Source organism: Dasypus novemcinctus, chromosome 7, assembly GCF_030445035.2.
Source record: "Dasypus novemcinctus isolate mDasNov1 chromosome 7, mDasNov1.1.hap2, whole genome shotgun sequence".
NCBI classification, from domain to species: Eukaryota; Metazoa; Chordata; class Mammalia; order Cingulata; family Dasypodidae; genus Dasypus; species Dasypus novemcinctus.
This window is the reverse complement of record NC_080679.1, coordinates 39,067,534-39,080,816: the sequence shown is the minus strand read 5'-3', so window position 1 is coordinate 39,080,816 and position 13,283 is coordinate 39,067,534. Positions and strand designations below refer to the sequence as shown.

The following is a 13,283-nucleotide window of genomic DNA, read 5'->3' as shown; positions in this document are numbered from 1 at the left end:
ATGATCTCAGCAGGCATAGTAACCACCAACCAGTAACTAAGAAGTGCCATGGTGAGTCAGGACTCCTGAGTCCCCACCCTGCCTCCCCTGACAAGCCCAGGACAGTCGTGGTTCCTCTTGAGTAAAAATCCTCTGTGCACATGCCTCAGATTAATGTGATGCAGCCAGTGCGAAGGCGTCCGATGTGCCCTGCCTTCCATGCTGGGACTTTGATGAAAAATATCCCTACCATCTGCAGAAGGGTTTCTGCAAAAGGGTTCAGAGGAAGATGCCCCCCTCAATGTCAGGGCCAAGAAGAGGCAGTGAGATTTCCTCCTAAAATGCCACCTTGCCCTCCATCCCGGTGGCCCAAGGGCTCCTGTACAAATTGGATTTGCAGGTGCTGGCCCTGGCCTGTGTCTGCAAGGCATGGGTCTGCCAGCAGTAATGGGAACTCAATCTTCTACATTGTGTTTGATGTATTTGAAGCCAGTCAGCCAAAAGAACCACTCCCCGATCATTTGGATGGGTAAAATCCTTGGTGTTCCCAGAATATGTACATTCTCTGCTACACGCAGTACCTTCATGTGCAATAACGACAGCGCCTGTTATCCTTGGAGCTGTGTGTGCCTGTCTGTGGGAGAAAGGCCATCAGGTTCAGGCCTCCCCAGGCTGGACGAGGAAGGAAGATGGGGTGTCAGGCTCCCAGGATCACCCTTACTCGTCCTCCATTCCTCATCAGGAGCACTGATGAAGACAGAAAATTTTAAATGTCTTCCATTTGAGCAATACCCAGCCAAGCTGACAAAGGCTTGATGCATAAACCACTTGGTCAGGGTGATTCTCCAATTCATCTGCCAAATTCTGTTCATCTGTAAGCTCTTCCCTTATAATTCAATTCATCAGACTTCATTGGCTTTGGGAGAAGCCGATGATGAACAAGATGTGGGTCTTACCTCTTAGCAACTAGTGGGAAAAGATATGCACCTACACAATCAGGCCAAGATATAAGCCACACTGTGCCAAGTGCTCCATGTGAGAACTTGATATAGAGGAATAGGCAAGGCACACTGATTTGACTCAGATCCCAAGAATGGCTTCAGGAGGACACAGCATTGATACCAAGGCCTGGAAGGAGACTTAGCAAAGGGACAAGGAGCCTGGAGAGCAAAGACATGGAATAAGAAACACACCCAGGTTCGGGTCCCAAATTTTCCCCAAAGAGACCACAGCCCAAGCATTTTACCAAGAACCTCTGTTTGGGTTTGTTTCCCCCAGATGACAGGAATTTCTTGCGGCTGCAGAACGATGACCGGAGAGAGGGCCAGTATGCCCGGCTCATCAGCCCGCCCGTCCACCTGCCCCAAAGCTCGGTGTGCATGGAGTTCCAGTACCAGGCCACGGGCGGCCGCGGGGTGGCGCTGCAGGTGCTGCGGGAAGCCAGCCAGGAGAGTAAGCTCCTGTGGGTCATCCGCGAGGACCAGGGCGGCGAGTGGAAACACGGGCGGATCATCTTGCCCAGCTACGACATGGAATATCAGGTGGGGTGGTAAAGGGAGTTGGGCGCGGAGGTCCGCGGGAATTGTTGTGATCTGTATTTCAATATTTCAAAGGGCGGTGCCCATTCATCATTAGGGAACCTGGTTAAGCGCTGCTGTTTTCATTGTGGTTCTCCTGTTGCCATGGCAACTGAATGAACTCTTATTTGTTATTCAGAATGTGCCTATCTCTACACCCAGACTTAGTTCTTTGTTCTTCCTATTGCCTTTTATATTGCTGAAATCTTCTCCAACAAATGTTTCTTCTCTCCATTTATTTTAGATTGCTATCAGGTAGACTGACAAAGGGACAGCAATGCCAAGGAAATAAACACAAACAAACCCTCCACACACAAGCAAAGAGGCCTGTCTAGCCCCTCAGCATCAGAGGGAGTGGGAGCTACCTCCCAGATGGGTTCCAGGGACTCTGTAGCCCACGGACCTGAAAGAGTCCCAAACGAGTGGCTTCTCAGCAGCTCCACTAGTTGGGTCCTATTATCTCTGTCCCACCGAGCAAGAGCCTGAGGCACAGATGGGTACGAGCAGCTGTGGCTAAAAGTTGGGTGGGAATAGGGCATGCTGCTGAAGAGGTGACTGAGAACCAGCCAAAGCATTAACCTCCTCCTCCCCAGACGAGAAGCAGCAACAGATGGCTGGTGAGGCAGCCAACTGCTCGCTCAGCTTGCCAGAGGACATGTGCTAGTTTGCAGAGAGAACCTGGGGAGGGAGAGAATGAGGAATGATTTAAGACCACCGAGCAGAGGGGCTTCTGTGTGCAGCCTGCAGTCGCTCTCTCTTGAGGTTGGAAGGTGTCTGGAGACCCTTCCCACCCCCACCTGGGTTCTGACTCAGATTTGCCCCTTAACGCATTGTGTTGTCATCACCCGTTTGCATCTTCATCTCGCCCCCCTCCCCGCCCCCATGGTGAGCTGCTCCCAACAGAGGGTCTTGTTTCCCTTATTACTCTTTGTAACTGTCTTTGTGCCTTACACATACATAGGAGGTGCTCAGTAAACTATTGGTGATAGAGCACATCCTTTCCCTCCTAGTGGTGGTAATGGAGCCATAAGGCAACATTTCCTAAGCCAAAGCAATGCAAATCTGCCTGCAGTATTTCTCAAGTTACCCCCACCTGCTCTGGCCCTCTGAGTTTTCACATACCTGAATTGGGCATTTTAATGATTGATGAGAAAGGAACCTCAGAAATAGCCTGGAAAATTTCAACCCTCCTTTAAACACTCCCTGATTGTGGTCCTTTTAATCAATACATTCAAGTTATTGGACAACACTATCCATCACCTTGTTATATGTTTTTTTTATCCCTTCGGTTATGCGTTTGATTTGAACCACTTCTTTTAAAATTAAGATTTCAAGTGCTATAGCCATGTGCTCAACAGATGTCTGCAAGGTGCAATAAAATGTACACGCACATTCACATATATCTACACACACATTCATATACATCTACACCTACACACACATACACATACATTTTAAGCTGCAGTTAACAGAAAATTGGAAATCCGGTTTGTAGCAGGAAACTCCGTTAACAAGGACTGATTTGCTTTCTGCTTCTAGATCGTCTTCGAGGGAGTGATAGGGAAAGGACGCCCAGGAGAGATTGCCATTGACGATATTCGGATAAGCACTGATGTCCCACTGGAGAACTGCATGGGTACGTGAATGTCCATGTCTTCTTGGCTCTTCCAAATGAGACACCAAGGGCTGGGATATGCCAGAGGAGGCAGCATGCCATTTTCAGACACGGTTGCTTCACCATAGGTGGGGCAACAGCAGTCCCTGAGGAGGCGAAGTGTGGGTGCTGTAGCATCTTAAGCTGAGTTCAGGATAGAAAGGGTGTGAGATGAGACGAAGTCTTATATCCCTGTTCCAAATCGGAAATAAATATGTGCTAAATATATGGAGATCCAGGGTGCAGAGACCCTGTCATCAAACTCCAGCTTTTAGCAAAGAAAATGCTCAAGGATGAGAGCAACTGCCAGTCAGAATTACATGCTGGGAAGGTTTGACGGATTTAATGGCAGCCTTCACTGGTAGGCAAAAATGGTACATATGTTATATAAGAGTGATAACACAATTACTGGAGTAGTTCTTTTACATGAATGAATTGCAGGGCGAACCTACCCCATGTGATGTTAAGACTTTAGATTTTGCATTAAAGCTAATAACTCGGATGCCCAAGAGCCCAGGGTGGCTGGAAGAGTGAATATTGTGTGCAGGTGACCGACTCAGGAAGGACACCTGTACTGACAGCCGCCTGAGACGTACACGTTTTCTTCAGAGCCTTCCTCCTGCAGAAGCAGGCACTCAAAGTCACCCTCGCTGAGCCTTGGCATTCCCCGAATCAAGAGGGGGATCCTGAGAAGGAGAGGGTCCTGCTTCCAGTCGGCAGAAGGACTTTAATAACTTACCAAATGCTTTTCTTGGCACATGGGTCCCAGGTGTGTGTGCTTGGTAATGTCAGAAGCACCTGGGACCACCCCAGTCTCTTCGGGCCCCTCTCAGGCCCCCTGCGTCTAAAAGAAATCCAGGCTCTGAGAAAGTAATCGGTGGTAAGTGACTGATTACAATGCTTCAGGGACCCATTACTCTAGGAAGGACTTCTTGTTCCAAAATAACTTTGAGAGTCTCTCCCCACCCACTCCATTGGTGATGTTGTGGTAGACCTCGTAGAGGACATAGGCCAATTTCCAATGATTAATTTTTTTAAAAAAATCTAACATGTCACCTTCATCATAATTTATGTTCACCTATTTCTCCCCCTCAACTAACTTAATTTTTTTTCTTTTTTTCCCCCAGAACCCATGTCAGCTTTTGCAGGTGAGAATTTTAAAGGTAAAAAAAAAATTGCATGCCTTTTCCTTCCCCTCGTGTGCTATGAATTTGGTGGGGTGACTAAACCTCCAAATTTGACAAATCTGGTAAAAGAAAAAGGAACTCCACACCTTCCCAACACTAGATGGCACCAACAACACCTGTAGATGCTGGGAAAGGGGGATTGAGATCCTCACTGTCTCTTGTTTAATTAAAGTTTAGAAACCTATAATAGAGACAAATAGGTTACAGATAAACCTTTCAGCCTTGCATTGTCCAACGGGAGCAATGAGGCTGAAAATGCATGAGTGGTGAGAAAGGAGAGGCTGTGGGAAGACTGAATGAAAAAAAACAACAACAAAATCAGTAGTAAATTAAAAGTGAAATGAGGTGGCAATGATTTATTTTAGCCTGAAGATGGTTTCTTTCCAGTTCCAGGGTACCAAGGCAGCGTCTCAGTTAACCCTCAGTGAGGTACAGTGACAGGCAGTTTTGCGAAGGCAGAAAGTTAAAGAATAATTGTAAGGAGGAAGAGTTGCAGAATTCAGGAGCCAGTGTCTGGTAAAGGGAACAAGGAGGCCCATTTGATGGCTACAGTTAGAGCACTTTAAGGCACAGGACTAAGCAACAGAGAAGGACATTGTCTCTCTAATAAAGGAAACAGAAAACACTGCAAAAAAGAGAGAAGAATTTGGGATGCTTGCCTCACCCAGGAATAAAAAAGACTTCTAACCTTGGGTGTTGGTAAAGGTTTGTGCTGTTGTGATGCAATGGAGTTTACATTTTCCCGTCTTTGCAATCCACTTAACTGATACTGCTCAAGTTTTCACCCAGATTTCTAATGCTAAATATTATCAGAAGCCACTCTAACTGCTTTATTTCAGTTGGCCTGAGTGTAAAACCACACTGGAGCTATTCACCTCACCCAGTGAATGAAATTTTCATAACCCATTTCATGCAAACAAACAATTTTAAGGGGTGGCTGGGCCCAGTTTGTATTGACTGGATTTAACCCCATAGGTGATATCATTTCAGAGATAAGGGAAGTCATTTTTATATCTGAAGTCTAGACTTGTTATCTTGATGCTCATTAATCTGTCCGGCTTGCAACTAGAGAGAGATGAATTCCTGGTTTGCCACCTAAATGTACTCTCTGACTCCAAATCATCTTGCCTAAACCACCACTCATCACCCACAGCTCGAAGACAATAGATGAGGAAGAAAGCAGCAGAATGGAGCATGACAGCTATAAATAGATTATTTTTCTTTCTTACCCTACCACATCTCCCTGAATCCCATCCCCTCTCCCCATTCCACATTTTAAAGTATTCAGAGTATTCACGTGCATATGTTGGTACTCTTTGGGTGTGAGATCTATGTTACTGTGAATCCAAAGTATTGAAAGCAAAGCTGAGATCAAAGCTGAACGACTGGGATTACAGTTGAGGTCAAGTTCTAACCTTCAGGACCCAAGGTAATGCTTGTGTTGGTGAAGTGAAACCTGCTTATGGTTTTTTCATCTGACTCTTATTGGGTTGTTGAGACTCAAAGCTCCCAGGAAAAGCTGGCCCAAAATTTGCCGGCGACTGCTGCAGACACAGTTCTTATGGGAGCATGCATGTCTTGGTCCCTGACTGACAAGTGCAGTGGCTAAGTGCTTTGCTTCCGTAAGAGAAAAAACAAACCAGGGCACATGTGCTCTCCTTGAAGCTGTGTTTGCCATGAGGCTTCACAGTCCAGTCATGTTCTCTTTTTAAAAATATATAAATAATATATCATCAGAGCAGTAGTGCTCATTTAGCCAAAATAAACAGAGGGCTTAGTGACTTGAAGGTAAGCATTTCCATTGCGCCCACGATGGGCTGGTTTGAGATGAAGCAAAGGCAGTGCAAGGAGGTGAATAGACTGGTCTGTGGCTGTTGTCTTGGAGGATAATTAGCATCTCTGGAAGGAGAAAGTCAAGTCTTGGGGAGCAGTAAGTTGGCCAAGAAATGCAGGGTCAAGAAAAGGATGGGCATCGAGAATGGGCAATTTTGATCATATTGGCAAGTTCTACATTTTATTCAAGTTGGTAGTCACCTATATGAATTTGCCTAGCATGGGACCTAATTGACCTCGGTATGCAATTCTGTGTCAAGCTAAGTTTTCCTTTTGGAAGAGGAAGAAGAAGCCATGGTCTCCGGCTGAGCAGGTGGCTGGCATGGAGTTCCTCCCCCAAGGCTGGGAATGCCTTAGGGTTCAAGCACCATTTTCATTTCAAGAGATTTCAGGTTTGGGCAAGTGAGATATGGACACTTGAAGGTGGGACACTGTAAACAATAGGCTTTTGCATTGCTAGTATGTTTTGAATTTTGGTTATTTTTCTTCTCCATTACAAATTAACCTTGAGGCAGAAATAACCTCATTCTAAGAAACCAATCTTCAGGGAAACGAAAATGAAGGTGGCCTTCAGGCTTGAACTTAGTAGGTATTCTTGATCTTTCAGATTTTGAAGTGGCTTTCATTTTCTGCCCTTTTCTCTTTTTTTGCCATAAAACATTTTATTTTTATTTAAATCGCCTTATGTTTTCTTCTCACCTGGTATACTTTGATTATATACCAGGGTGTGAGTCACAAATGAAGAGAAATAAGGCATGGAGAAAAAGAAAACTGCGTAGAGAAGGAAGAAAAGAGAATGAATAAGCTATGTTGTCATGTGATTTTTTAAAAATACCCTTTTTGTTGTTATGAGTCACATTTTAAACAATGTAGCCTGCGCATGCATTGTTTTCCTTTCTTCCTTTTTTTTTTTTTTAAAGCAGTGGCTATAAACACTGTGCCGTCATGTATCTGTTTCCAGGATTTGAGCTTTAACAAATGAAAACTGTATGTAAAGGGGAAAAAAATGAGGAAAAAAACGAAAAGTGGTGTAATTAAGGTGATGGATTATTTCCCCTTAACCAATACTTTCTTTTTTTCAATAAAAGAAAAATAAAGAAGCCAGTAAAAATATATAAAGCCCATAATCAGAGCACTCTAGTTGTTGGCCAGGTGGTTACTTTCATCAGCTAATAGAGGCAAGAGTTCTTGCTCAGGTTGGAGGCTGTGGGCTTTGAATGGGTCTCATAGCCTCCCCATAGAGCCCCGTGGAAGAGGCTGGCTCGGACGCACTTGTGGACGGTGGTTGTTGGCGAGACGCACACACCACCCACGGACGCTGAAAGAACTGTCCACACCACTCGTTAAGAGTTGTGAACGTGGGTTTGTGGCTCGGACCATGTCTGACGGTTGCAATGGGGCCCATCTCTTGAGTTTCCTGGGGGGCTTTTCAACAGTCCTCCACAATTTTCATCCAGGTAAAACCAGGAGACAGTGAACCTCAAAGGCCGCCTGGGGGAAAGGGAGGGCCGTCCTGAGCGACCCATCTGGGGGCACGATGGAGCTGACTGTATCCCTCAGGTTCTGTTTAGCTTCTGGCGTTCGTTCAGTGCCAACGGCCTCCCCCAGCCCACCCCCACCCCCTAGGGCTGCCTCCCAGAAACCTTGCCCACCGGGTGTAACGGTCTGTCCCAGGGCGCAGGACCTGGGGCTCAGAGCCCTCTTCTCCCCCGCTCTGGGCGAGCAGCGCCCCTGAGCCGCGGCGAGGGTTAAACCGTGTTCTTGCCCGCAATCCTCTGATGAAAGGCAGAGAAGTATTCCTGAGCCCTGCCAGAATTCCAGATAGGCAGCTGTGGGGTGCGAATCCTCCTGCTCGGTGGCCCCCCGCCGCCCCCCACCGTGGGTCTCCAGCTGCCAGATTAAGGCTAGGTGTTGCTGAGCAGGGAGGCCTGGAGCTCGGAAGTGTGTGAACCGGGTAGGGCTCGGCTGCTTGCCTCGGGACCTGCTGCCTCCTTGGTGAGGTGCGCTTGCTCTCGAGGCCTGACCCGCTCCCTCCCCACCAAGTGCACGTCAATCTAAGCCTCAACTTGGCTAAGGAGGGAAGAACACAAAGGACAAATCATGGTTTGAAGAAAGTAGCATAAGCCCCACGCAAGGGATGAGAAGGGTCCCAGACTTGAGGCGGCCGTGGATCTGAATTTAGAGGCATTTCAGCTAGACCTGGGAGATGAGCACGGTTTCTGCCAGCCTCCGGGAAACCTCTTGATGACCCTCCGTCCACAGCTTGTGAGGCCAATCCAGCAAGTCATTTCTCAGGGATGTGTTGTACTTGTACATTCTTTTTCCAAACACATCAGTGGGCCTGAACGCATTCTTCTACTATCTTCTGTAAACTTTTCTGGAGGAGCCAATCTTTTTTCTTTTCTTAAATCTCACAAATTAAATAAAACTTTATCTGAAATGCCCCTTCACTGGCACTTCATTTTCAACCTGCACAGAGAGGGCTCTGCAGATCCGCCAGGCCAGAAACATCATCGTAAGGGCACAGAAGCCTCTTTTTTTTCCTTCTCTCTGTCTTCTGAAAGAGAAGCCTCATCCTTGATGTCTTTTAAAACATTTCTTTTGGAGACCTGGGTGATGCCTCCGGGTTCTGATGCCACTTCATAAATTTACCTTTGGGAGAAGCTTTCTCTTTTCAGTGGTTCATTGAGACTCTGACTCAAGCGTGACATGGCAATCCTCTCGAGCAGGCGTAGGAGGCAGGAAAAGGGGTGGCTGCTTCCTGCTGCATCCCTGCTTGGTTAGGGTGGGCGTCTTCAAGCTTTTTCTAGAAAGGGTCAGGTAGTAAATATTTTACTGTGGGACATACGGTCTCTATTGCAACAACTCAATCCTGCCATTGTAGTGGGAAAGCAGCTAGAGACAATAGCTAAGCAAATGAGCCTGGCTGTGTTCCAGTAAAACTCTATTTACAGAAATAGGCAGGAGGCCACATGTGGTCTGCAGGCCAGAGTTAGCTGACCCCTGGGTTAGAGCTTAGCCTGAGGATTTGGTCCCCCACCTTCCAAACTGGCTCTGCCACTAACTTGTGGTGTGAACTTCCCTTGAGGGCTCTGGGCTTTCTCTTAGGTTTACTGTCTGCTTCTTGGCAGTTTTCCTCCAGGAAAAACCAGAAGAAAATTACTTACCCTCTTAAGTCCTCAGGTCCCCTGTCAGAAAATTAGGATAATAATAGTACCTACCTCATAGGTGATCATGAGTAAGCATGACCTATTTCAAGCCCATAGCCCCATGTCTAGAATACAAGAAATGTCCACTCACTGTAGCTATTATGACCACATTTCCCATTTATGAATTAAGTAACCCTTTTTCTATAGTGGCAATGGAAGGAAAACGACCTACTGTGTAATTTTTTTCCTTATATTCTCCCATGCATGGCTTCTCAGAATTCACTGTTCCTTAAAATTCAAATTCTTTGTGTTTGCATTGCCCCTTTCTCCAGGGGGCTCAGAACTTTTACAGATGGGAACCTGCTCAACCTTGCAAGTACTCTTGGAGTTATTGACTATTTAAATATGTTTCTCATTATCTCATGCAATGAGAAAACTTTGTGGAGAAATAGGGGGTAGAAATTAATGAAAAAGAGTTCAGGAGTTGAAAGCATTTTCCAACTGAAAAAAAAAGAAAGAAATGTGAGTAAGTGGCTGAAGTTAGAATAATCAAAGGGAAAGTTCAGGTCAGCACATCACAATATCTGGGCAAAGTTAGAAGTCTTATCTCTATGCTCTTTCTCCCATGCTGGGGGCTCTAGCCCAGGCTACCTTGTTGTGGTCTGCCCACACCCTATGGCTGACAGGGCAAGTGGGGCAAAAATTCAGCCACTCACCAACCTGGGGACCTGGTCCATCTGTCCGAAGGGGGCACCTTTTTCCCATTTCACATAGAGGCATGGTGTGAGCTAGCAGAGTCTCTTAACAGTCATTTTCCAAGGGTAACTTCTAGGAAGTACCTGTGAATCATCAGTGTTTCCCAGGAATTCTGAATGTCTATCCAAAATACATTCTTGTGTCCCTCTGTCCATCCCTTTGACATTCCTTGGATGGTTGCTGTCTGGGAAGGTGCTCCAGGTGGAGATGTGATCCCTGTTGATTTATTGCTTCCTTTGCTCTCACTGGCTAGCCACACCCTTATTAGCATACAACCCTCAAAGGCTGCCCCAGGCCAGAGTCCCAACCTGCACCACCACCTGCCACCACCTGCCCTTGGGAACTGGACTCTACCTGAGAAAGTTCTGAAAAACTTCTGGTCTATTTCTCCAGACAAATGCCCAAGAAAAATGTTCAAGGAGCCCATGTAATACCCCACAAATGGCTTTTGTCACTAAAGTGTTCTACAAAGTAATAATTTTGGGGAGAGGGGAGGATCGGTAGGGAAAAGGATCTTAGACCTGAAGTTATTTGTCCTCCACAGTAGAGCAGAATTCTGAGGTGATGGGTCACATCTCTGATGCTGAATACATGATCCACATATTGTGATTTAACCTTCCCCCCAGTGGGTCCGCCAGACTCTCCCCACGGTGCCCCAACTTTGTCTCTATTTAAGGAAACACTTTAACAGTAGCATTAAGGCTCCAGCCATCCTCAATCTTCCCCAACCCCGCACTTTGAGGCCTGGCAGGGAGGACGGGGTGGGGGGTGGTTGTTTAATGTTGAAAACGAGCATTTGGGCTGAAGGAAGGCAAACCTTTGAACTGAGAATGTGTGGCAACAGAGCGAACGTGGGCAGTTGTGACTGTTTTCTGCTTGACAAAAATGTGTGCACCTGCCTTTGTGGTCCGGTCAGGTGCTCTGGCTGGGGGTTGATCCCTGTGGATTTATCACCTCCCTCTTCTCCGATGGGCGAGCCACAGCCTCATTAAAAGATGGCCCTCACCGTGGGGCCAGGTCGAAATCAGAGGTAAACCCAAGGGCACCCTTTGAGGAGAGAAGGGACGGTTCTGAGAAACTTCGGTCCCAACCCTGCACACTTTGTTGTTTGCCTGCGTTCTTGTGAGCCTGCCTGGAAATCCACCGGCACGATGGTTGCCAGGCAGCAGATACTCTTGGTGACCTGAATAATGAGTTGACACCAGTTCACTGTGACTCGCAAGCTGGCCATTTCAAGGAGCCATTTTCAGCACCTTGCTTTCTCTTTCCATTTTTATGCATAATTTCCAATATGGCCAAGAAAGAGAGAGTTCTTTCTCAACTGCAATAAATTATTACCAGATGGAAATTCCTCATGTGGTTTGGGGGCAGAGATAAGAGAAGGTGGTGATGTGAGAGGAGACAGGGATGCCGAAAGTGGCATTCGCGGAGCCCTGGGACTCAGGGATCCTTTTCCATTCCGGGGCCCGTGACTGCCAAGGTGTATACTGAACAGCTCATCTTCCTCCAAGCTCTTCCAATATTGTGGGTGATGTGGGTGGTCCAAGAGGCAACAGGGAACCCTGCACCTTAGTGGAGGGGAATCCCTAAATCTGCAGGAACCAGTAACAAAGAGCTGGGACAGTGGGCAGGCCCTCAACGATTTTTGCAGGAAACACGCTCTCCTTTTTCTACCACTTCTGAGAAGACATTAGAAAGTCTGACCCACCCCACAGCTATTTCTCAAATCAGAGAGAGGAGTTCTGCTCTCCGGGCTGCCTTAGGTGAACACTGCTTTAGAAATAGGAGTTTTAGGCTCAGTGCAGGCTTTTTATCCATCAGGCATTTACTGAGCACCTTCTTTGTGAATACCCTTAGGTGGAAAACAAGATGAGAATGAGTTCCTCTGTCTGAGGAGCACAGAGTCTCATGGGGTTGGCATGAAAATATAAATGAGCCCTTTCTGCATCTTGAGCAGAGGTGTGAGCAAGAAGAAGGTAGCAGCACCTCCTACCCACGACTCTCCTCCCGGAGTGTCCCATGGGTAGAGAGGACACTTCTTTATGCCTCCATTACTGGATGCAAGCAGCTAGGGAGGCATTTTTCATAGGTTAAGCATACATCATTTTTCAGAAGTTAAAATCATGTCAGTTTTGGCAGGCTCAAAAGCTCATAGCCCCATTTTGGGCCAGATTCTCTTCTGTTGTAAATCTTTGGGAGAATCGAGTTGTAGCACTGTTTTGCATGGAATGGGACTCTAGCCAGTCTTTCCCCAGAGTTAGCCTGGGCTTAAATCTACTCCATCATCTCCATGGTAACCAGAGGCCAGCCAGCGAACGTGGTTGCCTTCTAAATCCTCTGCTTGCCCCTCTTCCCTGCTCTGTCTTAACCATGATTAAGAATGATCTTTCTCTCTCTCTGCTCTCACTCACTCACTCTTGCTCTCACTCTCACGTATCCACTATCATTTTGTGCACACATTTTCTGCTGCAACTTCTCTGCCCATCTGCTCTTAAATTCCTCTCTCCACATAAAAAATATGAAGCTGCGTTAGTCATTGCTCGACGGTGGTACTTAACCTGTTTGGACAAGACCAGGCTGATTTCAGTGGGCATGGAAGGCTTGGCAAGCCAAAGTGGAATTTACCTTCAAGTCTAGCCAGCCTAATTAATACAGTGCTTCTGAATGCTGGCCAGTCAGGCCAAATTTGGTATTTCCACCCATTCGGAGAATCCACCTTACTGAATCCCAGAAGTCATTTCAGCATCATTTACCTGTGTGTATGTGTGCGTGCATTAATTACTATGCTTCTGTATACTGTAGAGTAATTGTGGTTTAACAGAAAGAAAGGAGCTTTCTAATCACACAGCTCTCGCTTGAATCCCATATTCTGGCTCTTACCAGCTGTATGACCATTGATAATTTAACCTCTCTGGGCCTCTGAGTCCTCATCTGTCAAATGGGTCTGACGGTACTTACCTCATAAGGTTGTGAGTAGGAAATAATAGCCACTGTTTAGAAGTGCTTGGCACTTACTAAGTACTCCTGCCCCTTCAGTCCCCGCCCCCTTCCCTGTCCACTCCAAAGCATGTGTGTGTTTCTTCTTTTTTTTTTTAATTGATTTTTTATTAGTCTGCATGCTCTCAGCCTAGCAACACTCTTCTGTGTC

The 13,283-nt window shown here is 46.6% G+C and overlaps 1 protein-coding gene across 2 annotated transcripts in view; it reads left to right on the top strand.

The window, feature by feature from the left end:
• NRP2 (neuropilin 2) overlaps window positions 1–13,283 on the top strand; it is a 117,470-nt gene that overhangs the window by 82,010 nt on the left and 22,177 nt on the right. For both annotated transcript variants that reach the window (XM_004459897.5, XM_004459900.5), the window contains exons 13-15: window positions 1,258–1,520; window positions 3,096–3,192; window positions 4,338–4,358. In XM_004459897.5, the coding sequence (XP_004459954.1) occupies window positions 1,258–1,520; window positions 3,096–3,192; window positions 4,338–4,358 (381 nt within the window). The remainder of the gene's footprint in view (window positions 1–1,257; window positions 1,521–3,095; window positions 3,193–4,337; window positions 4,359–13,283) is intronic.